The sequence below is a fragment of the Nomascus leucogenys genome, chromosome 9, assembly GCF_006542625.1.
Source record: "Nomascus leucogenys isolate Asia chromosome 9, Asia_NLE_v1, whole genome shotgun sequence".
Taxonomy (NCBI): Eukaryota; Metazoa; Chordata; class Mammalia; order Primates; family Hylobatidae; genus Nomascus; species Nomascus leucogenys.
This window is the reverse complement of record NC_044389.1, coordinates 97,668,645-97,696,532: the sequence shown is the minus strand read 5'-3', so window position 1 is coordinate 97,696,532 and position 27,888 is coordinate 97,668,645. Positions and strand designations below refer to the sequence as shown.

Sequence of the window (27,888 nt, the reverse complement as noted above, 5' to 3'; positions counted from 1 at the left end):
CGTATAAGTAATTTCAGCTGCCTAGAAATATTTCCAAAGAATATTTTCCAACTGTGACATCTAGTTGAATATTTGTGTGTTTTATGCTGCTACTTTATCTACATCAAAAGTCTTACTTTAGCAAATTATATCCACGCTCCAAACATTGTTATTAATCATAATGCTGCCTTATTTCCTGAAAAAATAGATTGTGGGTTCAAAAATACCAATATATTATTAACAAGTTGTTATAATTTTGCATTTGTTTTCATTTATAAATATCACATAAATATCACTGGCAGGTATAATAGTAAATCATTAAACTAATTTCCAAATATTGATTTAAAAAGCTTTGAGCATGCTTCAAAAAAAAATTTAGCAAAAATTTTTTTTCCCCCAGATAATACACCTAATTATTTTCCTAATAATCAATACCTACCCAAGAGTTACTGATATTTGCACAGTTCCTGTAAAAAATAGATCTGCCCCAAGAGGAACACAAATACTGGCAAATACCACGTCTCAAGTTATATTTTAAGAAACCATACAATCCATGATATTTCACAAAGTTGTTTATTCTTGTTATTAAAACTTGGACTCAGGTAATCTTGGTTATTCTGGAAAAAGCACCTTGTTTGCAGAGATCATTTAATCATCCTTTTCTACAATCACCTCTCCATGAAGCACCTTTCTTCTTTGACGTAACATATGAAAATAGAGTTGTGGAAACACTTCATTGAAAAAGAAAACAAAGAAAAATAAGCTATTGCTTTAAAATTATTTATACTTGAAACCTGTTAAATGTGGCAATGTTAGAGAGTAAATACATCCCATACCACTGCTGTTCCCCGGATACTTACAGAGCTCAAGAGTATAAGCGTGCAAATGGAGGCCCATGTACCACATGCCTAAATATTCTAATGCTGTAACTGTTGAGGTTTTGTTTTTACTTTTGCTTTTTTTTTTTTTCCTGAGAGTCTCGCTCTATTGCCCCAGCTAGAGTGCAGTAGCATGATCTCAGCTCACTGCAACCTCTGCCTCCCAGGTTCAAGTAGTTCTCCTGCCTCAGTCTCCCAAGTAGCTGAGATTACAGGCATGCACCACCACCACACCTAATTTTTGTATTTTTAGTAGAGATGGGATTTCACCAGGTTGGTCAGCCTGGTCTTGAACTCCTGGCCTCAAGTGATCCGCCTGCCTCGGCCTCCCAAAGTGCTAGGATTAGAGGCATGAGCCACTGCGCCCAGCCTATTTTTGCTTGTTTTTAACAAACTTAAATACCTTGCTAAAAATACCTTCATAAGGACCTAGAAGACCATGTTTGAGTTTGGAATTCTGAACTCTTTGGAATGCTGTGCCAGAACATTCCAGCACAGGGAAAACTGGCCCACCCAGCCTCCTCTTCTCCATTCTACTGGCTGTATCCTGTACTGCAAGGGGTCTCCTGCACATGTGTGAGGATACCCGGGTGCATACATCTAAGCTTCATCCATACCCCTCACAAACAGCTGCCCCCTGGCTATCCTGTTTTCTCAGGGGTGTGTATACTGATACATGGTTAACCCTCAGTACCATGGATCAAGGAAGAAGCCTGGTTAGGGCCCAGATGCATGCTCATTGCCCTCTGAGTAGCAAATTCCATGGTCTCAGGTTTCTAGAATGTGATCTAGAAGGCAGTGGGGTGCTGTGTGGAGTGACCACAGAAGGGCTCCAACAAGGTCCTCTTAACAGAGCCTAAAGCAGAAGCTCCTCCTGGCTAGGTGTAAGGGTATTTAATCTATTATATAATAAACACATAAATACATATGTTATTAGGTCAGTTGGACAAATTGTCATCTGTCCAGTCAAATTTGAAGAATATTTTGAACCAATTTGAACCAGTGTTTCAAACCAGTGTTTCACAGTATAAACGTTGGTGGATAAACAAATTAATATCAATACCAGTGTAATAAACAATACCAGTGTAAAAATATTTCTGAATTTGATGATCACAATTATCAAACCAATGAACTTTATCACAAAACAAGCTTTGAATATCCTGCTTAGGCAACTCTGGGTAAAAATTTCTTTGTAAAACTTAGCTCAAACAGAGCAAAAACACACAATAGGGTTTATTTCTTTCTATTTAGGTACTTGCTAACTTAAGAAAGGTTACCATCATATTATATATACCTAGGGGGCTAAATTTATTCAGGTCATAATTACTTAAACTCACTGACCAATTATTGTAAATACTTCCTTAAAATTCCGAGTAGCTGAACAGAAGGTATGGGCTTGAGTTCAAACCCTGGCTTTACTCACCAGCTAGTGATTTTTTTTCTTTTTTTTTTTTGAGATGGAGTCTCACTCCGTCACCCAGGCTGGAGTGCAGTGGTGTAATCTCGGCTCACTGCAACCTCCACCTCCGCAGTTTCAGTGATTTTCCTGCATCAGCCTCCTGAGTAGCTGGGACTACAGGTGCCCACTACCATGTCCAGCTAATTTTTGTATTTTTAGTAGAGACGGGGTTTCACCATGGTGGCCAAGCTGGTCTTGAACTCCTGACCTCAAGCGATCCGCCCACCTTGGCCTCCCAAAGTGCTGGGATTACAGGTGTGAGCCACCACACCAGGCCACAAGCTAGTGATTTTTAAGCAACTCACTTAACCTCTTTCATCTTAATGTAAATGAGAAATAATACCACTACTTTTGAATACTAAGTACTCAAAAAGTACTTTTAATTAGCAAAGGATTTAATAAGTAAAATTAATTGATTTATTACTAACATCAAGAATGCAGGGGGAGCAGGGAATTTTAAAAAAAAAAAAAAAAAGAATGCAGTGGAAAACATGTCCTGGGCTGAGTGATCCTCTGGCCAGTGGGACTCAGTAGCTGGCGGCGTGGTGAACTGGGAAGCTGCTACTGGTACAGGCCAGAGTCTACATCTCCCGGGACAACTGAAAAAGGTGCTTCAGACTCTCCATTTCCATGGAGATGCCTCAAAGGCCATGAGGAAGAAGAGAACCCACTGTTTGAACCTGTGACTGTCAGACAGACACCTAAGCAAGCTCTGGTTCTGTTCAAGTAGTGCTACCATTAACCTGCCATTGGGAAAAGGGAGGGATGTGAACCAACAGAGCAGGCATCCCCTCCTCAGCTCTCCTGAACTGGCTGGGGTAGAAAATCAGATACAGAATCAGGCTGAAGTGGTAGAAGACAAGGGGAAAACACATCTTTCTCCACTAAGTCAATTTTGACTTTGGGAAAGATACAAGTTGGAGACATCTGCCGGGGGCAGTGGCTCACGCCTGTAATCCCAGCACTTTGGGAGACCAAGGTGGGCGGATCCCTTGAGGTCAGAAGTTTGAGACCAGCCTGGCCAATATGGTGAAACCTCGTCTCTACTAAAAATACAAAAATTAGGTGGGCATTGTGGCAGGTGCCTGTAATCCCATGAACCTGAGAGGCAGAGATTGCAGTGAGCTGAGATTGTGCCACTGCACTCCAGCCTGGGCAAAAGAGCAAGACTCCGTCTCAAAAAAAACAACGAAAAAAAGTTGGACACCTCAAGGGGCTGGCCAAGATTTATGCTCATCTCCTTTAGATGAAACAATTTGTATCATGTTGATGTAGATTTTAGAGCTATCAATATTTGACTTAAAAATATATCACTATTAGCCCCCCCGCCCCTTTTTTTTTTTTGAGACAGTCTCACACTCTTGTTGCCCAGGCTGGAATGCAATGGCACCATCTCAGTTCACTGCAACCTCTGCCTCTCAGGTTCAAACAATTCTCCTGCCTCAGCCTCCTGAGTAGCTGGGATTACAGGCACGCGCCACCATGCCCAGTTAATTTTTGTATTTTAGTAGAGACAGGGTTTTGCCATGTTGGCCAGGCTGGTCTCAAACTCCTGACCTCAGGTGATCCACCTGCCTCGGCCTCCCAAAGTGCTGGGATTATAGGCATGAGCCACCGAGCCCAGCCTCACTATTAACACTTAAATGGAGTAAAGCCTCACCAATTCACTGCAACTACTGAAAGATGATGAGAAATTAGTGAAGAGGCTGACTTATTCAAAATCCTTTAAGAAAAGAGGCTTTATTATTTGCAAGTACATAGAGCAACACAAATAAGATTCAAAACTCCTCCTAGATGATTTTTCCAAGTATATGCTTAATGAATACATAGAAATGATCTGAAATTTTCTTGGATACAGTGTTTATACTCAGACATATAATTCTAAATGCTTGTAAAAAGTGCACTAATGCTTTAAACATGGTTTATTTTTATCTTTCTTAAAAAAACAAATCATACTAAGCTGATGTTTAAATGATTTTGAGAAAGTAATCATCCATGCGTTAATTTACTTGCCTTTATTCTCATAGCTGATGAAATGTCTTCTGCCTCTATCTCCCTTCAATTTTCCCAAATTATCAGTAAATATGGGGTTAAAATGAAGTTTTAATGTATTTGTAAGCAACTATTTCTAATTATTTCCCCTTGCTTATTATTATATCCTTTCAAAAATTTCTACATCATATGTCAAATCAAAGTACTAATAAGTATATACTTACAAGGTATATATGAGGCCATGGTTATGAGAAGAAAATAATAGTAGTCAAAAGAGACATTGTATTTGTTAGGAAGTCTTATTGAAAACATTCCCGTTTTCTTCACATATGGCAAGGCAGCGTATATTGTAAGAAGTTCACCAGCAACTCCAACAGGATATAAGATGATAAAAAAATTGTATCTGGAGAAAGAAAAACCTCAGAGAATTATTTTTCTAGAATAATTATTAGACTTTACGTTACAGGTCTATTGCTACTACTAAATTTAAACTTCAAAATTCTCTTTTCTTTACATATTTACAATAACCTTACGTAAGGTTAGTAGTTCTACTTTAATCATTTGCTTATTAATTATTATCATTTTTTTCCTAATATCAGTTTCCATAATAGGCAATATCTTTTTAATAAAATAGTATCAACTTATTTTAGAGTACCAAAATACTTTTAGGTATTAAAAAATGTATATGTAGTTTTTCTTGTTTTTGTTTTGAGATGGAGTTTGCTCTTGTCACCAGGCTGGAGTGCAGTGGCACAATCTTGGCTCACTGCAACCTCTACCTCCTGGGTTCAAGTAATTCTCCTGCCTCAGCCTCCCAAGTAGCTGGGATTACAGGTGTGTGCCACCACACCCAGCTAATTTTTGGTTTTCTTTTTTTTTTTTTTTTTTGAGACGGAGTCTTACTCTGTCGCCTAGGCTGGAGTGCAGTGGCACAATCTTGGCTCAGTGCAACCTCCACCTCCCGGGTTCAAGCAATTCTCCCGCCTCAGCCTCCTGAGTAGCTGGGACTACAGGCGCCCACCACCACGCCTGGTTAATTTTTGTATTTTTAGTAGAGACGGGGTTTCACCATGTTGGTCAGGCTGGTCTTGAACTCCTGCCTTCAGGTGATCCACCCACGTCAGCCTCCCAAAGTGCTGGGATTACAGACGTGAGCCACCACGCCCGGCCTATGCAGCTTTAAAAAAAGTATTGTAATGGTAACTTCTTTGGTGCATAAAATCACAAATGACTGCTTTTGTCCGCGGCAGCTAGTAATTTATTGATCAAATGCTGCGTTTAAAAAGACCAGTGATTATCCTAAATTTTATATCTAAACCTTGAAATTACCAAGGTAGTTATTTTTAAGAGGCATTTGAAAAAGTCTTTGTGGTTACTGATGAAAAGCAATTATTGCAGAAAACTGATAATACCACCTGAAGCATGAGTAGCTACTAATGAGTATATTATATTGTCTAAAACTGCTCCCGTAACAAAATAAATTGACTAGTTCCTGAATTCCCACATTAAAGGAAGAGTTAGCTTGTTTAAAGTAGAGCTAAGAAAGTTCTACTCTAAATCCAACCTCATCATGTGTTCGTTTGGTCTGTGGCAAGGTCTGGAACACACAGTAGGCCAGGCATCATGTATGCTTCCAATTAGGAAACACTCTGTGTTCTACTGGCTGGTCTCCAATAAGAGGGGCCTAAAGGATCCAAGATGACCATATTTCTTCATTAAAAAAAAAAATCATTTTTCTCCAACTCAGTCACTATATAACAGTTACCACAGAAAACTATAAAGTCAAGAGGCCAGAGTGCAAGACCACCCTGGGCAATATAGTAATACCCCGTCTCACAAAAAAAAATTTAATTAGCAGAGCACAGTGGTGCATGCCTGTAGCCCCAGCTACTTGGGAGGCTAAGGCAGGAGGATTGCTTGAGCCTAGGAGGTCAAGGGGGCAGTAAGCCAAGACTGCGCCACTGTACTCCAGCCTGGGTGACACAGCGAGACCCTGTCTCAAGAAAATTAATTTTAAAAAAGAAAAATGTTTTTAATTTAAAACAAAAGGTCAACATTTTGATGGAAAAAGAAATCAAATTAATCTGTATTTTATTTAATCATTTTGTTGGCATTAAGAAATACCTATAAAGAAAAGTCAAAGTTGTCAGTACTGAGGAAGCTTGGAGACAAATTAAAAATCACCTTATTCCTGTATGTCAAGGATATGTGAAGATAAGAGATGGGGAGGAGGGCAGAATTATTTGCCAAAATAGATGAGCTGTTCAAGAAAGAAGAATGATTCCTTCGCTGTACCTGTTAATCCCTTCCTGGCCTTAGAGAAACTCCCTGCTTTCTTACCAGTCTTGGGTAGTTATTTGTGTATCACTTAAATCAATCTTTCCCTATACCTCAATTTATTAAATCCCATAACTGGACATTTTATATATCTGTCTCAGTAAAATACCCAAACTGATTAAGTTGCAATTTTTACTTTACGTGGTTTTCAAAAGATTTTTTTTTTTGGCAGGATTGTTCTTCAATAGAAGAAAAAATTAACACTCCTACAATAAGCTAGTTGAAAGTCTTAAGGGCAATGAAAATTTCTAATGAAATGGGAACAAATTATATAATTTGACTTTACTTGCGCTTCAAAAAGATTGCATGTTACGACCTCTCTAAGTTCTGAGGGCAGTATGGGAGATTTAACTATGGATAGACCACATTAAAAAAAAGATACAATGCTTCTTTGAAGGTTCCCGATTACTGTCTAAAATTTTTTTGAAGGGAGCGCATTTTAAATCAATATGAAAAACCTAACTTAATATATACAATTACCTGTTCTGAGGACTTTTCCAAGAACACTTATAACACATAAATAGAATCAAAGTATATTCAAACTGCAACAACAGGCCAAACTACTTATAAATAAGAAGCCATTTCTAAAGTGTAGTTTTATTTGAGAACAACAGCTTCAACATCTGAACATAAATACAAATATTATTTTACATTACTTAATGGAGTTGGGAAATATATTTAGGTGGCTGGGATTTTTAAGATCTTTTTGACATGAAACATAATTATTTATGATTATGATCAACAGACAATGTATTATGTAACACATGATTTCAAAGCTGAAAGATTATATAACTTGTCTAACATTAAGGCAATGGATAAACACTTTCTTTTTTTGAGACAGAGTCTCCCTCTGTCACCAAGCTGGAGTGCAGTGGTGTGATCTCAGTTCATTGCAACCTCCACCTCCTAGTTCAAGCAATTCTCCTGCCTCAGCCTCCCAAGTAGCTGGGATTACAGGCACATGGGGCTAATTTTTTTATTTTTTAGTAGAGATGGGTTTTCACCATGTTGGCCAGGCTGATCTCGAACTCCTGACCTCAAGTGATCCGCCCACCTTGGCCTCCCAAAGTGTTGGGATTACAGGCACAAGCCACCACGCCCAGCCTGTAATGGATAAACACTTTCTAAACAGCAAATTTAAGCATACGATGGCAGAGTTTTTAACTTTTCCAGACACTCAAGACATGCAAATGCATTCCAAAAGGTAGACACACAAAGCCATCAAGTCTAATATGCCCGACCTCTGGAAAATGTGCAATGTATATTCTGCTATCTTCTTCAGACAAATTTTGTAAATTCAGCACATGAAAAGCGACTATATGATGAGTTAGTATTTTTAAAGGTGCCAGAGGTCCAGAACATTGTCATGTGAAATGATACTGATGTGTTCTAGGATTAGAGTCCAGCTACACTCAAAACTGCCAAGCTTTAAAAAGCCCAGTCACTAAAGGTAAATACATTTTCATTTACAGTAAGATTAATACCAACCAAATCTATATAAATGGTAGTACAACCTTCTTATGACAGACAAGACACTTAAGCTCAAATTATAATTTCAAAGTATTTCATCATATGCAAAGTGGTAAGCCACAAGTGTCTAAAAAAGAGCTAGAGAATATTAAAAAGTCTAAAAGAATATATAACATGGCCGGGCGCAGTGGCTCACACCTGTAATCCTGGCACTTAGGGAGGCCGAGGTGGGTGGATCACTCGAGCTCGGGAGTTCAAGACCAGCCTGGGCAACATGGTGAAACCCCATCTCTACAAAAAATACAAAAATTAGCCAGGTGTGGTGGCCTGCGCCTGTACTCCCAGCTACTTGGGAGGCTGAGACAGGAGAATTGCTTGAGCCCAGGTGGTAGATATTGAAGTGACCTGAGATCGTGCCACTACACTCCAGCCTGGGTGACAGAGTAAGACCTTGTCTCAAAAAAAATAAAATAAAATAAAAAAGAAAAAAACCTATAAAACACAATTAACAGTGATTATACTTGGGTAGAGAGATTATAAGTAATTTAAAAGTGGTTTTCCTTCTTTTTGGTTTATATATTCTCATTTATTATATTTGAACATGTATAATGCATGAGATTAAAAAAGAGTAATTAGGGCCAGATGCGGTGGCTTACACCTGTAATCCCAGCACTTTGGGAGGCCAAGGCGGGTGGATCACGAGGTCAGGAGATTGAGACCATCCTGGCTAACACAGTGAAACCCTGTCTCTACTAAAAATACAAAAAATTAGCCGGGTGTGGTGGCAGGTGCCTGTAGTCCCAGCTACTCAGGAGGTGGAGGCAGGAGAATGGCGCGAGCCCGGGAAGCGGAGCTTGCAGTGAGTTGAGATTGCGCCACTGCACTCCAGCCTGGGTGACAGAGCCAGACTCCGTCTCAAAAAAAAAAAAAAAGAGTAATTGACCAGGCATGGTGGCTTACACCTATAATCCCAGCATTTATCACCACCTGACATATCACATATCTATTCGTTTATGTTTTGTCTTCATCATAAGGCAGAGAATTTGTTTTGTTCATACCTACATCTCAGGCATGCAGTAGGCACACACCATTTGTCATTCTTATCGCTACCATAAATTACAATACAAAGAACAAAATGAACAAGTCTATACTGATTCGTGACTTGTTCTCCAAAGAGCAGTTTTGCTTTTATAATAACTTTCTAAAATGTCAGTTGCTCAAAGAATTCAAACTTCAAGAAGAACAGATATCTTTTGCTTTAAAAACTGTTGCTTTAGGATATATTTGGAACCCTTCAAATATAAATTTTATCCACATTCCAAATAATACAATTTTAAGTAAGTGTGACTTTTAAAAATGTCTCTGCAACTTAAAGCAAAGAAAAAAACCAATCACATTGTAAAAATGGCATAAATTGTGGCTGCTAGATTGACTATTAAAATAATTTACATCACAGACAAAAAAACATATTTTTGGCACTGCTTATGTAAGCTAATTGCAAAAATGTATATTGTGCTTTCCAAAAAAAAAAATGAATGACTAATTCTGAGGTTAAGGATACCACAATTTATCTTACATTGATTTCACTCAAAATACTTATTAATACGATTCCTCTCTGATCATTAAGCTTTTAGAATACAAATCATAACTTGTATAATTATTAGTTGTACCAGTTATACCTCCTATAACAGCATTCTGGCATCGTGGGGCTGAAACACGAATTTTAATTCTCTGGCGTTAGTACACAAAATAAGCATGCACAGGACAATGAGAAACTAAACTGCAAGACATCGCCACCTGGCCCATTTAATGAAGTATGGCAAGTGGTCAAGAAGGCTGAATGTGTAGAAGGAATAGCGAGTGATCTCTGTCACAGTCCACGCGACCAGAAAAAGCACCACACTCTCCTCATTCTGGATCTGCAGAATTACAGAGAAACCCAGTGTCATTCAACCTGGAACTTACTTTTCAATGAAGGTACTTACTTTACTTATTTATTGCCTTTTATTTATAATGGAATGTTAGGGTTAGACAAATGCAATACAGAAAACTTAATGCAGTCACCATTAACATAATTAATTACAAACGTGGAACTTAAACATATCTTATGCACAGGAATAGTTGACCATAGACTGGTTTTTCTTCCCTCGTCCTTCACTTCAGGCAATAACGCTATCATTGGAGGACAATGTTACCTTGCTGAAACCAAAATCTGACCCTCCTACTTCTAGTAATCATTGAATCACACCTGCTCTACTGTAGGACCAACGCTTGAATTGCTCACTCATCTTTGGCCCTTTTACTACTATTTTTTTTTTCAGGGCTTTATCATCTCTCATCTTGACTACTGTAACTGTTTCCTAAATAGTCTTTCCTCTCTTTATTGTCCTCATGAATGCAAGTTTTCTTTTAAAAAGAAGTCAAGGAAGCAAATAAAAAACAAATTGGAATCAGCTAAATCCTGTGATTTAAAAGTTTCACTGGTCCCACACTGCTTAACAGAATAAAAGGATGAGCTCTAATACCTGGGCACCATATTCAAGGTTCTTTACAATCCTTGCTCGGAAATCTCTCCAACTTCATCTACAATTACTCAGCCCTCCTACCTACTTCTCTCTCTGGTGACACTAGATATTGTTATTTCTAGAATATGCTCTGAACTTGTGCAATTTAACACATGCTATTCCCTCTCACTGGAATGTTACTCTCTTATTCCATAAAAAAAATCTTTTCCCATCTTTCAAGATTCAGCTAAAACATCTCGCCCTCTAGAAAACTGACTCCAACCCTCTCCTCTCACCCTGAGCAGTTATTTGCTCACCACCCTTATTTATTTATTTATTTAAGACGGAGTCTTACTCTGTCACCCAGGCTGGAGTGCAGTGGTGTGATCTTGGCTCACTGCAACCTCCACGTCCTAGGTTCAAGTGATTCTCATGCCTCAGCCTCCAGAGTAGCTGGGATTACATGCCTTGCTAATTTTTTTGTATTTTTAGTAGAGACGGGGTTTCACCGTGCTGGCCAGGCTGGTCTTGAATTCCTGATCTCAAGTAATCTGCCTGCCTCAGCCTCCCAAAGTGCTAGGATTACAGGCGTAAGCCACCGTGCCCAGCCCAGCACCCTTCTTCTACTGTACTTTGTTCATATCTGTGTTGTGGCATTTGCCAATCTGTACTAAGAGTTGTGTGGCTAACTCTTGCACATGTCAGCGCTCAACATCTGTATCCTTCCTTAAGGGAAGCCTTCTTTCACCCCCTACGTCAGACTAAGTCCCTCAGTATACTGCAATGCATACCGAGCTCTTGCTTCAAAGCACTTAACACTTATATAATTAAATATTTGTTTAGCTTCTCTCCCAAGTATAGGCTCCACCAGGTGAGAACCATGTTTGTATTAACAGCCATATCCCGCACACTGCCGGGCACAGATGAGGTGCATGATTAGCATTGTGCGTGATTCGACGTTAAGTGTCCCCCACTTCCCAATAGCCAGTACACTTGACAGCTGGGATTGCCTTGTTCTTTTGCCTTTTTTTTTTTTTTTTTTTGGGACAGAGTCTCTCTCTGTCAACCAGGCTGGAGTGCAGTGACGGGATCTTGGCTCCCTGGAGCCTCTGCCTGTTGGGTTCAAGTGATTCTCCTGCCTCAGCCTCCCGAGTAGCTGGGACTACAGGCGTTGCACCACCACACCTGGCTAATTTTTGAAATTTTAGTAGAGACAAGGTTTCACCATGTTGGCCAGGCTGGTCTTGAACTCCTGACCTCAAGTGATCTGCCTGCCTCAGCCTCTCAAAGTGCTGTGATTACAGGTGTGAGCCACCACGCCCGGCCCACTTTATTCATTTCTGTAAATCCAGAAATTTGCACAGCACCAGGTGTACAAAATGCATTCAATAATACTGGTTGAATTAATTAAGGAGTGCTGAATAGGTACCAGTGGGAAACTATTGTCAGCAACAAATAAATAGGAACACTAAGGCAGAGATCGTCTGGAGGATAAACAGGGCAGATGGGTCCTGTTTTCTTTTTGGAACTCGTGACTCTCAAGCTTCCCTTTATCTCCGTCTCTCTAGTTAATGTCTAGTTAATGTTGTCTTTCTTCTCCTTCATTCTTCAGACTCATGGTAGTCCTAACTCAGCTATTATATTCCCTCACTGCCTGGAAGAGTCTCTTTTCTAATCTGTGAATGCTGTCCTCCTGCTTTTAAACTAGTAGGCAAAGTTAATTAATAGTTTGCCTGTCCTGTTGTATGTGCTCACTGCTATCTGCACTATCTGCATGGCAGTCGCTGGTTAGGGTACAGGTAAATCATGCAAGTTGAGTGAAAGATACTAGTCAAGAGGGATAAAGTATAAAGAGCAGGAGGTCAGTGATCTGTCCCCATGCAGACAAGAGGCCAGTGAAGCTAAGAGGAACAGAGAAGAGGTCAGGTGTCAGTCCCCAGGCATCTAAGAAAGGCATCTGAGAAATGGAAAGGAGGCCAGAGATCTGTCCTCGAGTAGACAGGAGGCTTTAAAGGCTGTCAAGAAGGTCAGAAGGGTTGACATGGGAAATGTTCCTGTCATGGGTTTAATTTTTTTTTTTTTTGAGATGGAGTCTCACTCTGTCACCCAAACTGGAGTGCAGTGGTGCAATCTCAGCTCACTGCACCCTCCGCCTCCCAAGTTCAAGCAATTCTCCTGCCTCAGCCTCCCGAGTAGCTGGGATGGCAGGCACCCACCACCACGTCTGGCTAATTTTTGTATTTTTGGTAGAGACGAGGTTTCACCATGTTGCCCAGGCTGGTCTTGAACTCCTGACCCTCAGGTGGTTTGCCCACCTCGGCCTCCCAAAGTGCTGGGATTACAGGCGGGTGCCACCTCGCCCAGCCCTGTCATGGGTTTAAAATGCCCAATATCTTGACATAGCAGCATGGTGTCTATCTCGCCTAAAAGGTTTGAATCATTAATTAGATTCAATAATTAGGTCTGTCTCCTGTCATGCCTCAATAAAAATTGTTTATTTTTCCTTAAGCTCCTTAGCACTTTTTTGAAAATTATTTTTAATTGGAAATTAAAATTGCATATATTTATGGTGAACAACATGATGTTCTGAAATATGTACGCATTGTGAAATGGCCAAATCAAGCTAATGAACTTATGTGTTACCATATATACTTATATATTTGTGGTAAGACCACTATTCTCTTAGCAATTTTCAAATATACAGTACATTGCTATTAACTATAGTCACCACGTTGCATAATAGACCTCTTGAACTTAATTCCTCCTAACTAAAATTTTTATCCTTTGACCCCTTCTAACTTTTAGTCTTTTCCATTTGTTCAGATCTACAGAACTGCATTTACTTTTTATGTCTGTTGCTATAATACTCAATGCTAAATGAGACATAATTTTTTTTTTTTTTTTTGAAATGGAGTCTCACTCTGTCACCCAGGCTGGAGTGCAGTGGCACAATCTCAGCTCACTGCAACCTCTGCCTCTCAGGTTCAAGCGAGTCTTCTGCCTCAGCCTCCTGAGTAGCTGGGATTACAGGTGCTCGCCACTACGCCTGGCTAATTTTTGTATTTTTAGTAGGGACAGGGTTTCACCACGTTGGCCAGGCTGGTCTCAAACTCATGACCTCAGGTGATCCACCCGCCTTGGCCTCCCAAAGTGCTGGGATTACAGGTGTGAGCCACTGCGCCTGGCCAGAAATAATAAATTGTATACTGACAACTTTAATTACATAATCAAAGAGGACAACTTGGATTGAAAAGAAACTTCTATAGAAAAGAACATTTTCTGCAGGTTATTTGACAGAATCTGAATACTAATTTCAAAAACTGGAAAATATCAAAAGAGAATATATGATGGATATAAGATGCCAATATTTGGTTTTGTTTGTGTTTCACAGTCATTCTGCTAAGGCACTAAGTCAATGCACAATATCTAAAACTCAAACCCAACTCCTTTTTGTCCAGTGCTTCCACTTCCTGAAATATACAAATGTTAATATTTTAGATGCCTATGAATGGAAAGCTTTCCTGCAGGCTCAGGTAGACAACATGTTTGTGTCACTTACTGGTTTTATACTGTGAGTAATGAGCCACACCATAAAGATTCTTGAACTCACTTGGACCCCAGTCACAAGCACAGAAGTAGGTACAATTCCTTAAAAAGAAAAACAAGTCAACTATTGCCCTAAAGGCAATTTATAATAAAAGTATAAAATTAAAGCAAAAACTCACCAATTAAACAGTGAACTATCTGTAAGCAAATAGAAAAAAATCATTACATCAATAATATAAAACATTAAATAAACCACTCTCAACTTTGGTATTAAGCAAATCCATAGGTGGTGTGTAATCAGCAAAATCACATTGATTTTGCACAACAAAAAATGTTCACATAAATATTACAGCAATAGAAAAACAGCATGATGGAAAACTTACCTCAAGCAAGGCAAATGTCTGGAAAAATTTAAGTGTCTTCTGAATACTTTTATATAAACCTCTGTGTGTCCCTTTTTCCATATAAAAACGTACCATGGCAATAGCTAGAACCAACCACCTAAAAAAAAAAAGTATTTTATAAAGTTCTTTTGAACTTAATACCACTGATTTAAACATTTGTGTTTACAACAGTATTATTCAAAATAGTGAAAAGGTGAAAGCAACCCAGGTGTCCATAAGTGAGTGAATGGATACACGAAATGTGATCTATACAGGACAGGCGCGGTGGCTCACGCCTGTAATTCCAGGACTTTGGGAGGCCGAGGCAGGCGGATCATGAGGTTAGGAGATCGAGACCATCCTGGCTAACACGGTGAAACCCCGTCTCTATACAAAAAATTAGCCGGGCGTGGTGGCGGGCGCCTACTGTCCCAGCTACTCAGGAGGCTGAGGCAGGAGAATGGCGTGAACCCGGGAGGCAGAGCTTGCAGTGAGCCAAGATCATGCCACTGCACTCTAGCCTGGGTGACAGAGTGAGACTCCGTCTCAAAAAAAAAAAAAAAAAAAAAAAAATGTGGTCTATACAGACAATAGAATATTAGCCTTAAAAAGGAAGAGAGATTCTGACATATCATGCAGCATGGATAAACCTTGAAGACCTTATGCTATGTGAAATAAGCTAGGCACAAAAGGACTAATACTGTATGATCATTTTTTTCTTTAAAAAATTTCTTTTTTTGCATTATGTGTTGCTGTCATCTTTAACAAATAACAATTATTGATTGATTGATTGAGACAGGGTCTCATTCTGTCACCCTGGCTGAAGTGCAGTGGCGCAATCTTGGCTCACTGCTGCCTTGACGTCCAAGGCTCAAGCGATCCTTCCATCCCAGCCTTCCCCATAGCTGGGACTACAGGTGTGCGCCATCATATCCAGCTAATTTTTGTATTTTTTGTAGATATGGGTTTTCGCCATATTGCCCAGGCTGGTCTCAAATTCCTGAACTCAAGCGATCCATCCATCTCAGCCTCCCAAAGTGCTGGGATTACACGGCGTGAGCCACCATGCCCAGCCTGTATGATTTAATTTATATGAGGTATACCTAGGGTAGTCAAATTCATAGAGACAGAAAGTGGGATGGTGGTGGCTAGGGGCTAGGGACAGATGGGGCAATGAGGAGTTAGCGTTCACTGGGTGCAGAGTTTCAGTTTTGCAAGATAAAAAGTTATGGAGACAGAAGGAAGTAACGGTTACACAAAAATGTGAATATACTTAATGCCACTGAACTTACACTTTAAAAAGGATAAGATGGGCCGGGCGCAGTGGCTTACGCCTGCAATCCTAGCACTTTGGAAGGCCGAGGCAGGCAGATCACTTGAGGCCAGAAGTTCAAGACCAGTGTGGCCAACATGGTGAAACCCCGTCTCTACTAAAAATACAAAAATTAGCCAGGCGTGGTGGCGCACACCTGTAGTCCCAGCTACTCGGGAGGCTGAGGCAGGAGAATCGCTCCAACCCGGGAGGCGGAAGTTGCAGTGAGCCAAGATCGCACCACTGCATTCAGCCTGGGCGACAGAGCAAGACTCCATCTCGGGGGGGAAAAAAAAGTCATCAGTTAATATTTACTTAATTTTCACTAAAAACAACAACAACAACAATTGACAAGCCACAGATAGAAGATCAGCTATGGGCCTACTTTCAAAAAGGTTGTTTAAAAAAAAAAAAAAAGAAGAGGCCAGGCGCAGTGGCTCACCCCTGTAATCCCAGCACCTTGGAAGGTTGAGGTGGGTGGATCACCGGAGGTCAGGAGTTTGAGACCAGCCTGACCAACATAGCAAAACTCCGTCTGTATTAAAAATACAAAAATTAGCCAAGTGTGGTGGTGGGCACCTATAGTCCCAGCTACTCGGGAGGCTGAGGCAGGAGAATTGTTTGAACCCATGGGGTGGAGGTTGCAGTGAGCTGAGATGGTGCCACTGCACTCCAGCCTCGGTGACAGAGTGAGACTCTGTCTCAAAAAAAAAGAAAAGAGAAGAAAAAAACAGCCTGGGTAACATGGCAAGATCCCATCTCTAAAAAAAAAATTTTTTAGAGGCATGGTGGCACATGCCTGTGGTTCCAGCTACTTGGAAGGCTGAGGTGGGAGGATCACTTGAGCACAGAGGATCTGGTTGCACTAAGCCATGTTTGTGCCACTGTAGTCCAGGCTGTGCAACAGAGACCCTGTCTCAAAAAAAAAACAAGAGAGAGAGAAAGAAAAAAGAAAGAAAAAAATACCACATGCCCTCAATTTTAAACTTACGTTTGCATGTAAATACAGCTTATGTTCTGTGAATTAATGGTACTTTAAATATAAGCTAGAGTTGTGGAGACCAGCTTTCTCGTACTACTTCTCACTCTTCCTAAAGTCACCAGTGAGAAGTTATTTTGACCCAGTTTCCCTTGCAATTACAAAAGCACGTTTAAGGTTAAGCAACTTACCTCATCTGTAGCTTTTTAAAAGCTCTAATAACTCACCCAGGGAAATGAGGAGCTACCCTAGTCTTTTAGATAGTCTCCAAAGAGTATGGTAAGTGGATTTATGAAATATAAAATTATCGTGCAGTTTTAACTTTTTTAACCAAACAACACTCATACAGTGGACAAATGGCTTGAAAAGATTCCTGCAAAGAATCTACTAACTGAATCTGATGAAAATTCATGCTCAAGAGAACAGCAAAATGGCAGAATAACACTTCTATTCTTAGAACATAATAAGGTAAAAGCAATGACTTGTTTGTCGGATTGGCAAGAAGTCAAGTAAATACCTGAAAGGACCACAAGGACCTTTGAAACGCAGACATATTCATGATAACAACAATGACAATAATAAGTGTATTGTCAGAGTGCATTCTACATCTTAGACACTGTTTTCAGTGCATAACATATTAACCTCAAATCCTCACAATAACCCTTTGAGGCAAGGGTCTTCTGTTATCCTATTTCACTACTGAGGAAACAGGCAGAGAGGGTCACACAGCCACCACTAAGCTCAGAGCATATGCTCTTAAGCCACTATGCTGTCTCGGTCTGGCTCTAAGTCTATACTGTGCCCTGAGATACCAGTTAATCATAGCAATTCATATTTACATTATAAATATTTTTTAAAGTTATATGGAGAGTCTATGCTCAAATATTTTAATTGATAGTAGCATGCTATCCAAAAAGTTTGAAGGCCACTCTTTTAGATGAGATAATCATCTTCCAGAGACATTCAGTTACTTACCCTGAGTCTTAGAGTAAGTTAATGATTGAGTCTGAAATAGAACCTCTGCAGTGTCTAGACTCCCTAGTCCTGACCCCTTTCCACTCTACCCCAGCTTCTCTGTGGCTACAGCTGATGGATTCATCTCATGTGAGCGCCAACACTGAACTCGGTACTGGACTGATCCTACGGCACTCATCTGAATCATGCTTTAGGTACCTTCCACAACTGAAGTGTTCTGATTTCATTACCTTCAATTCCAAGTCCCTGTATTTCTTCTACTAAGAAAACAAAAAAGTTTATTAAGATATTTTCGTTCATATTTTCCATACACTTGTCTTTTTTAGGTGAACCCAAATCAGATGTCCACAAAAGATAAGTTTGAGAGGCAATTATTAACCTACCAATCAAAGGAGTCATTTGGATGGCAAGTTTTCTACATTTTTAAACAGCATTGTATAAAAATCCATGCATCGTTAACATTATAACAAGTTCTACTGTTGTTCCATAGGTGGCAGTATTGTACCACCTAGCATAGTATCATGATCCTGCCACTCACTAAACTGTGGGAAATAAAAGAAATTGACAGGCTCAGGGGTTTGAAAGGACCCATCGAACCATCTATTCTAACCTCTTGTCTGTTTTTCCATAGGTAAGGCCAGGAGCCAATTGAATCAGGGTTCACTTCCTAAGCCCTCCATCACAAAGGGTGACAGTCAAAGAAAGTCTCTCTAAGGGTCCTATATTGAACTAGTTTTGAACTTCCTTCATCTATCGGTTTAGTAACTATAATAAAACAAACAGAAAATATTTCAAAAGCAATTGGAATTTCTGCAACTAGGATTTTTTTTTTTTAGACAGATTCTCGCTTTGTCCCACAGGCTGGAGTGAGTGGTGTGCCCGTGGCTCTGGCAGCCTTGGGTTCCCAGACTTCAGCAATCTTCCCACCTCAGCCTCCTGAGTAGCTGGGACCACAGGGGTGTACCACCACACCTGGCTCATTATTGTTCTTGCTGTTGTGGGGTTTTTTTTAGTAGAGATGGGGTCTCCCTATGTTGCCCAGGCTAATCTTGAACTCCTGGGCTCAAGCCATCTGCCTGCCTCAGCCTCCCAAAGTAATGGGATTACAGGTGTGAGCCACTGCACCTGGCCAGACTCTCTCTTTTGTGATGCTAGCAGTTACTAATGATCATTGCCTAGATCCATTATTTCAATAATCATTGAAAAACAATATTCTAGCTTGCTATTTCCTTTGTATACCTTCTTCAGCCACTTGAAGGCTTGGACCGAAGATAGTCTTCAACTTTCATAAACTCCATACTTGCTTTCTTTTTTTTGAAATGGAGTCTTGCCCTGTTGCCCAGTCTGGTGCGATTTCGGCTCACTGCAACCTCAGCCTCCCAGGTTCAAGTGATTCTTGTGCCTCAGCCTCCCGAGTGGCTGGGATTACAGGTACCTGCCACCATACCCAGCTAATTTTTGTAATTTTAGTACAGACGGGGTTTCAACATGTTGGCCAGACCTCAAGTGATCTGCCTGCCTCAGCCTCCCAAAGTACTGGGGATACAGACGTGAGCCACCACATCTGGCCCATACTTTCATATATTGTTCATTGACACCTCTAAACTGCCTTTTCTAGATAAAAGTTACACTTTTGTTTAGCAGCCAATATGTGAATGCTTCAACTGATTGTACAGCAGCACTAATGCCAATAACGAGTCAGCTGAAAGATTCATAAAAGAAAAAACACCCGAGAAACTGAATTTCACTACGATTAAGACACCTGCTCTTTGAAAGGCACTGTTAAGAGAATAAAATGTCAAGCCCAAACTGGAAGAAAATATTTGCAAATCGCATATCTGGTAAAGCACCTGTATCCAGATTGTATAAAGAACTTTCAAAACTCTATAACAGGAAATCAAACAGCCCATTAAAGAAAAAAAAATGGGCAAAAGGGGTTGTTTTTTTTTTTTTGAGATGGAGTCCCGCTCTGTCACCCAGGCTGAAGTGCAGTGGCACGATCTCGGCTCACTGCAAGCTCCGCCTCTGGGTTCACGCCATTCTCCTGCCTCAGCCTCCCAAGTAGCTGAGACTATAGGCGCCCACCACCACGCCCAGCTAATTTGTTGTATTTTTAATAGAAACGGGGTTTCACCGTGTTAGCCAGGATGGTCTCGATCTCCTGACCTCATGATCCACTCACCTCGGCCTCCTAAAGTGCTGGGATTACAAGCGTGAGCCACCATGCCCAGCTAAAAATGGGCAAAAGATTTGAACAGATACCCAGGAAGATACACGATTGGCAACTGAAGCACATGAAAAGATACTCAATATCATTAGTTACTAGGGAAAACAAAATCAAAATCCCAATGAGATAACACAATGTACTTCTCAGAATGTCTAAAATTACAATGACTGACCACAACCAAGGGTTGGCAAGGATGTGCACCAATGGGAAGTCCCATTCATTGCCAAAAGGAAGATAAAAGGGTATAACCACTTTGGAAGCCAGTTTGGCAGTTTCATAAGAAATTACACTTTGGGAGGCCAAGGTGGTTGGATCATGTGAGGTCAGGAGTTTGAGACCAGGCTGGCCAACCTGGTGAAATCCCGTCTCTACTAAAAATAGAAAAAAAATTAGCCAGGCGTGGTGGCACACGCCTGGAGTCCCAGCCACATAGGAAGCTGAGGCAGGAGAATCGCTTGAACTCGCAGGCAGAGGTTGCAGTGAGCCGAGGTTGCACCACTGCACTCCAGCGTAGGTGGCACAGTGAGACTCTATTCAAAAAAAAAAAAAAAAAGAACGAAAGAAATTGAACACTTAACTACCCTATGACCCAGCCCCTCCACTCCTAGGTATTTAACCAAGCAAAACAAGAGCATATGTTCTTACACAGACATGTACATGCATGCTTATAGCTTGATTTCTAATAGCAAAAACTGAAGAGAGCCCAAATGTCCATCAACAAATTGATGGATGAACAATTTGTGGTAGGTCCATTCGCAGATCTGTCCTCAGCAACAAAATAGATTCTATGCAGCAATAAAAGATATGGCTTTTACTTAACATTCTGGGAAATGAACCTTGGGTTTCTTGTTCTATTAAATCATACTAAGTATATTGTGAAAATATCTTACTTTCTCTTTCTGCACAAAGTGCAATTTTAGGCCAGGCACAGTGGCTCACACCTGTAATCCCAGGATTTTGGGAGGCCAAGGTGGGTGGATTGCTTGGGCCCAGGAGTTCAAGACCAGCCTGGGCAACATGGCAAGACCTTGTCTCTACAAAACATTAAAAAATTAGCCAGGTGTGGTGGCACGTGACTGTAGTCCCAGCTGCTCGGGAGGCTGAGGTGGGAGGATCATTTGAGCCTGGGAGGCTGAGCAGTGAGCTGAGCTGATGCTACTGCACTCCAGAGCCAGACTCTGTCTCAAAAAAAAAAAAAGTACAATTTTAAATAAACCACTAGGAATAAAAATGGACATTTGTAAACATCCACTGTGCATCAGCCATCCTGCTAAGAACTTCATATCCATTATCTCTTTATTCCTTTATAATCTAGCTAAGTAGTTGTGCTGTTCCAACTTTACAGATGAGAAAACTAAGAGTCAGAGAGGTTAAGTAGCTTATCTGAGGTTACCCAGCTACAAAGGAATGAGACACAACCTTTAAACAACACCTTTCTGTATTGTGTACAGACTAAAATCCAAACATGTTAGCAAAGCATCTAAGGCCCAGTGCAATGGCCCAAGATACCTGTCCGCCTTCATTTCCCACTCTACACTTCAGGCCCCTCCTTTTTTTTTTTTTTTTTTTTTGAGACAGAGTCTCGCTGTTGCCCAGTGGCGTGGTCTCGGATCACTGCAACCTCTGCCTCCCGGGTTCGAGAGATTCTCCTGCCTCAGCCTCCCGAGTAGCTGGGACTACAGGTGCACACCACCACACCCAGCTAATTTTTTGTATTTTTAGTAGAGACAGGGTTTCACTGTGTTAGCCAGGATGGTCTCGATCTCCTGACCTTGTGATCCGCCTGCTTCGGCCTCAAGTGCTGGGATTACAGGCGTGTGCCACCACACCCGGCCCAAGCCCTCTTCTTGATGCCTCAACAGATGTCTTGCAATTTCAGATCTCTGTCCTCTAACTCATGCTGTTTCCCCACTTACGCCTACTAAGTCCTTCACCGCTCAGTTTAAATGCTGTGATCTCTCACAGAAAACTTTCTCTAATTCTCCCTACCTGTCTGTCCTCTGACACATCTGCTTAGCACTTATCTCATTATTTTATTGCAATTGTTCTTTATATATTAATGCCCCAGGTTACCCTGCTTCAAGGACAGGGCCTAAAGTATTTGAAGGACACTGCATTTATATATATGGGCTCAAAAGTATTTGTCGGAAAGAAAGAGGGAGGGAGGGTGAGAAATGCTCACTTCCCTATTACGAGCAAGTGCCATAAAAATCCTTACATCTGGCCAGGTGTAGTGGCTCATGCCTATAATCCCAGCACTTTGGGAGGCCGAGGTGGGCAGATCATGAGGCCAGGAGATGGAGACCATCCTGGCTAACTCGGTGAAACCCCGTCTCTACTAAAAATACAAAAAAATTAGCCAGGTGCGGTGGTGGGTGCCTGTAGTCCCAGCTACTCAGGAGGCTGAGGCAGGAGAATGGCGTGAACCCAGGAGGCGGAGGTTGCAGTGAGCTGAGATCACGCCACTGCACTCCAGCCTGGGCGACAGAGCGAGACTCCGTCTCGAAAAAAAAAAAAAAAAATCCTTACATCTGCCAGGCATGGTAGCACTCACCTGTAATCCCAGCTACTCAGGAGACTAATGCAGGAAGATCACTTGAGCCCAGGAGTTTCAGGCCAGCCTAGGCAACAAAGCTAGACCCCATCTCAAAAAAAAAAAAAAAACCCAGAAAAATCCTTACATCCTTTAAAGGTATAATTCTACTTCCGGGCATTTATTACACTAAGCCACTAATTGAACAGAAACAAATAAAAGCAAAATGTCATTAGGGGCATGATTTAATCCATTATTGTATATTAATTCTATACACTCATATGTAACTGTCAAAAAGTATAATTATGAAAACCATATGCAAACCTGACAGCCTATTAAGTGAAAATGGAAAAATATACAATAGAGCAGATATTATAACAACAATGCTGTAATACATTCACTCATTCATTCATTCAAATATTTATTGAGTACTTCATGGAGTTTACACTCTAATGGAGATGACAGACAATAAGCATTGCGAATAAGTAAAATGTATTGTACAATCATGAAAGAAAGTGGGATGGAGAAAAATAAACAGGCAAGGGAGATAAGGAGTATGTGTTTCACTATTCAAATTGAGATGGCCAGGTAAAGCCTCCTTGAGAATGCAGTTTTGAGTAAAATCTTGGAAGAGGTCAGATATTCACATGAAAGATAAAAAGAAAATTAAAGTGTGTGATAGGCTTATAAAATAACAAGCTGTTTTTTACATTTATGTAAAATTTTATAATATTTCTTAAATACTATTCCATTGCTTTGCAATTTGGGGGGTGTGTGTGTGGGTGTGTCTGTGTGTGTGTGTGTGTTGTTTTTGAGATGGGGTCTCGCTATGCTGCCCAGGCTGGTCTTAAACTACTGGGCTCAAGCAATCCTCCTGCCTCAGTCTCCTGAGTAGCTGGGATTACAGGTGCATACCACTGTTCCCAGCTTGTTTTGAAAATTATTACAAAAAAATTAATAAACACGCCAAAGTTCTGCTAAAAGAGAAATAAAATAAGTTAAATGAACAAAAAGAGCCTCAACTAGTCTTCTGCTATCCGCTCCATGAAACGTGTAAGTTCTTGTCCCAATTTCAACACTACAACGTCTTCAACCTTATTTACCACTATTCCCCAACAGCATCCTCCAGTTCAATCAAGAGAATACATCAGGCTTGCATATCATGCCTATTTCCAGAATTTATATCACCTGAAATGTCTACTCTCTATGTATGCAAATCTTATTCCTTCTTCAAATCTCAACGCCTCTAGAAAGCCTCTGAAGAGTCAGTTACAGAGATTATTCCATTTCAGTATCCCTTATTTTGTAAATATGACAAGGAAACTTCTCAATAGAGGCAGAGGGAGACAAGTTTAGAATAAGCCCTGATTTGCCAGGGAAGGGTCAGAGGGACAGAATGGAGAAAGCATTTAATTCTGTGCCAGCTAAGGCAGGAGACCTGGAAAACTTCAAAGAGGTCAATTTGATTAGAAGTCATGGGAATAACAGGACAACATTATACAAAAGTGGAAAACCTGAGCACAGAAGCAGAGCGCTGTGAAAATACATGGTGCTTTGAGGGAAGAGTGAGTCAGAAATATCAAATGCAAGTTGACTGGAAAGGGGAATCGGGAGCAGCTTGCAAAAACCCTTGAATGGCAGACCGCCTGAATCCCTTAGATCAGGGTGGAGGTGGCAGGGAGTCACTGAAGTCTTTAAACTGGAGCTATGCATTGATGTTCATTTTTGAAATATAAGTTGGCTTTCAAGACAGAGAGTCAAATGAAAAGAGAAAGGACAGACACCCAGTTAACACAAGGCAGATATTTCAAAATGTTTACTGGCTGGGCACGGTGGCTCACACCTGTAATCCCAGCACTTTGGGAAGCCAACGTGGGAGGATCACTTGAGAACATCCTGGGCAATACAGCAAAAACCTGTCTTTACAGAAATTATTATTATTATTTTTTTGTGTGAGACAGAGTCTTGCTCTGTCATCCAAACTGGAGTGCAGTGGCACAGTCTCTCAGCCTCCTGGGTTCAAGTGATTCTCGTGCCTCAGCCTTCCAAGTAGCTGAGATTACAGGCAGGTGCCACCACGCCCGGCTAATTTTTGTATTTTTAATAGAGACGGGGTTTTGCCATGTTGGTAAGGCTGGTCTCAAACTCCTGGCCTCAAGCGACCCACCCACCTCAGCCTCCCAAAGTGCTGGGATTACAGACGTGAGCCACCGTGCCCAGCCTACTCTACACAAAAATTTTTAAATTAGCTGGGGATGGTGGTGTGCGCCTGTAGTCCCAGCTACTCAGGAGGCTGAGGCAGGAGGATCATTTTGAGCTTCGGGGTTGGGGCTGCAGTAAGCACAACTGCACTCTAGCCTGGAAAACAGAGCAAGGCCTTGCCTTAAAAAAGAAAAAAAAAAAAAAAAGAAATAAAAGGAAACTATTTTATTTTATTTTATTTTTATTTTTTGAGACGGAGTCTCACTCTGTCGTCCAGGCTGGAGTGCAGTGGCGCTATCTCGGCTCACTGCAAGCTCCGCCTCCCGGGTTCACGCCATTCTCCTGCTTCAGCCTTCCCAGTAGCTGGGACAATAGGCGCCCGCCATGGCGCCCGGCTAATTTTTTGTATTTTTAGTAGAGACGGGGTTTCACCGTGTTAGCCAGGATGGTCTCGATCTCCTGACCTCATGATCTGCCCGCCTTGGCGTCCCAAAGTGCTGGGATTACAGACGTGAGCCACCGCGCCCGGCTAGGGAAACGTTTATTAACCAGACTATCACAGAGGAGAGAGAATTCTTTCAGTTCCGAATGCATTTAAAGGCAGCATCGTTTGATGACTGCTGAATTGTTGTAAATACATTAGTTTTCTCTCTTTCCAAGATTATAATTTAGGAAGAAAGAAAGATGAAGTAGCAGGACAGTGGAGTCAGAGAGTCTGGGTTGAAACCCATGTCTGACTGACACTTGCTGGCTGTGATCTTGGGCAAGTATCTGTGCCTCACTTTTAAAGTCTATATAATGTAATATCATGTGCCCCTCACGGGACTTTAAAGGACTAAAAATATACCTAAAATAACCAACACAGTCCCCTGCATAGTTAGTCCTCAGTAAATAACATCTGTATGAACTGTATTTGGCATTCAATATCATATGCTAAGCACATAATAGAAACTCAATCACCATAGGTAAAGATTTATTAAATCTTCGTCAATCACATTTTTCTATAAACCCTGGAGAAAGTTTAAAATATTAAGCCGGGAGTGGTAATCCCAGCACTTTTGGAGGTTGAGGTGGGAGGATTGCTTGAGGCCAGGAGTTTGAGACCAGCCTAGCCAACACAGTGAGAGCCCATCTCTACTTTTAAAAAATTAAAATAAAATATTAGTCCTGGTGCGATGGCTCACACCTGTAATCCCAGCACATTGGGAGGCCGAGGTGGGGGAATCATTTGAGGTCAGGAGTTCGAGACCAGCCTGGCCAACATGGTGATACCCTGTCTCTACCAAAAATACAAAAATTAGTGGGGCATGGTGGCCCACACTTGTAGTCCCAGCTACTCTGGAGGCCGAGGCAGGAGAATCGCTTGAACTCCGGAGGCCGAGGTTGGCAGTGAGCGGAGATCGCGCCACTGCACTCCAGCCTGGGCGACAGAATGAGACTCCGTCTAAAAAATAAAATAAAATACTGTCAGGGCGGGATGGCTGACGCTTGTAATCCCAGCACTTTGGGAGGTCGAGGCGGGCGGATCACGAGGTCAGGAGATGGAGACCATCCTGGCTAACATGGTGAAACGCCGTCTCTACTAAAAATACAAAAAAATTAGCCAGGTGTGGTGGCGGGCGCCTGTAGTCCCAGCTACTCGGGAGGCTGAGGCAGGAGAAAGGTGTGAACCCGGGAGGCGGAGCTTGCAGTGAGCTGAGATCGCGCCACTGCACTCCAGCCTGGGAGACAGAGCGAGACTCCGTCTCAAAATAAATAAATTAATTAATAAAAATTAAAAAAAGTAAACTTTTCCATGCATTTACGTAAGTTAATACTTCAAGTGATAATGGGAAAATAACTTTTTTAAAACGCAGTGCAATTTAGAAATGGAAAAGCATTTTCCCAACAGGTTTTGAGAAGCAGTTGACACAAAAGTCACTTTGACAGCTCTGCGAAGAGCGACAGTCATTGTGTAACCTTAACTTGCAAAGTCATACTCAAAGCCAAAAATCAAGGTCCAGGGTATCAGCCACAGAGCCTGAGGCCATAAAGATGTTAGGCAGGAGCTCCAGGCTGGGATAAGGGGGGTGGTTATTTCAAAATCGTCCCAAGTGACAAGCTCTAGGACGTGCTATGCTTTAAAAAAAAAAAAAAAAAAAAAAAAAAAAAAAAAAAAGTCGCGGTGAAATTAACAGGGGAGAAAACTCTGCCCAGCGATCGCAGCATGAAGCTCTGCGCTCTCGAGACCATCGAGTGGCCAGGGCTGGGCGCTCCTTCAACAGCAGCGAAGGCAGCGGCGCCCGGGCCGCAGCCGCCTCCCCCGCGGGCCGGCCCCGCATTCCTGCCCGGGTCTATACTTAACCTCCGGCCAGCGCCCCGCCGTGCACCGTATTAGGCAATGCCCGGCGCGCAGGGCCCGGCCACCCCGCCCGCTCCATTCAACCCCGGCGGTGGCCGCGGCGACAGCTCCCCTCCCCCACGGCCGCTGCCCGCATCCCCCGCGCCCCTCACACCCCTGCCCGCGCCCCCTGAGCCCGGAACCTCCGTTGACCGCGGCGCCGGGAGGGCCCGAGGGTGCCCCGCGGCGCGCGTACCCCGCGGTCATGGCGATGTTGTAGAAGGTGAGCCAGGCGGTGGCCAAGAAGCCCAGGCGCCTCCGCTTGCCAGGAGCCTCCCGGTCCTCGCCGGCCTCCGAGGCGCCGCCGTTGGTGCCGTCCTCGTCGCTGGACGCCATGGTGGCCGCGCACCCGGGGGACGTGGGAGAGAGCGGCAGGAGCGTGGGAGGGGACCCTGCCCAACCTGCAGCCCGAGCGCCGCTGCCCGCTGCCGCCGCCTCCGTCAGGCGCCCCATGTGCCACGCGCAGGGGGCTCGGCGCAGCCAGCACGACCGACCGCGAGGGGGAGGAGCGGACGCCCCCGGCCACCGCCCGCCACGCCCCCGCCCCGCCCCGCCCCTTGGGAGCGCGCGCCACTCGGGGGCCAGAACGCCTGGCTCGGCACTGAGGATCAAGGACCCGCGAGCCCCGGCACGCTTTCCAGGAGGCGCTGTAGTTTCCGCTCCCGAGGAAAGTGCACCCGCCTCGCTAGCTGCGGGGACCTCTTCATAGACGCCCAGACGCCTTGCGCCCTG

At 42.3% G+C, this 27,888-nt stretch overlaps 1 protein-coding gene across 1 annotated transcript; it reads right to left on the bottom strand.

Annotated features, from left to right (window-relative positions):
- Nucleotides 1-227: 227 nt before the first annotated feature.
- HACD1 (3-hydroxyacyl-CoA dehydratase 1) lies at nucleotides 228-27,660 on the bottom strand. Its single transcript, XM_003257685.3, has 7 exons — nucleotides 27,353-27,660; nucleotides 14,549-14,666; nucleotides 14,345-14,363; nucleotides 14,179-14,267; nucleotides 9,913-10,034; nucleotides 4,533-4,711; nucleotides 228-710 (listed from the first exon to the last, which is right to left on the bottom strand). Exons 1-7 carry the CDS (start codon nucleotides 27,607-27,609, stop codon nucleotides 628-630), a joined length of 867 nt encoding a protein of 288 aa, XP_003257733.1. The 5' UTR covers nucleotides 27,610-27,660; the 3' UTR covers nucleotides 228-627.
- Nucleotides 27,661-27,888: the final 228 nt, after the last annotated feature.

Bases quoted from the DNA above. Each gene is read 5' to 3' on its own strand.
- HACD1 (XM_003257685.3), bottom strand. From the start codon at position 27,609: ATGGGGCGCCTGACGGAGGCGGCGGCAGCGGGCAGCGGCGCTCGGGCT. The intron at 4,712-9,912 runs GTGGCGATGTCT...TTCTTTCTCCAG, and splicing joins TACTTCATTAAATGGGCCAG to ATACAATTTTTTTATCATCT. The intron at 711-4,532 runs GTAAGTATATAC...TTTTCAATGAAG, and splicing joins CATGGCCTCATATATACCTT to TGTTTCCACAACTCTATTTT.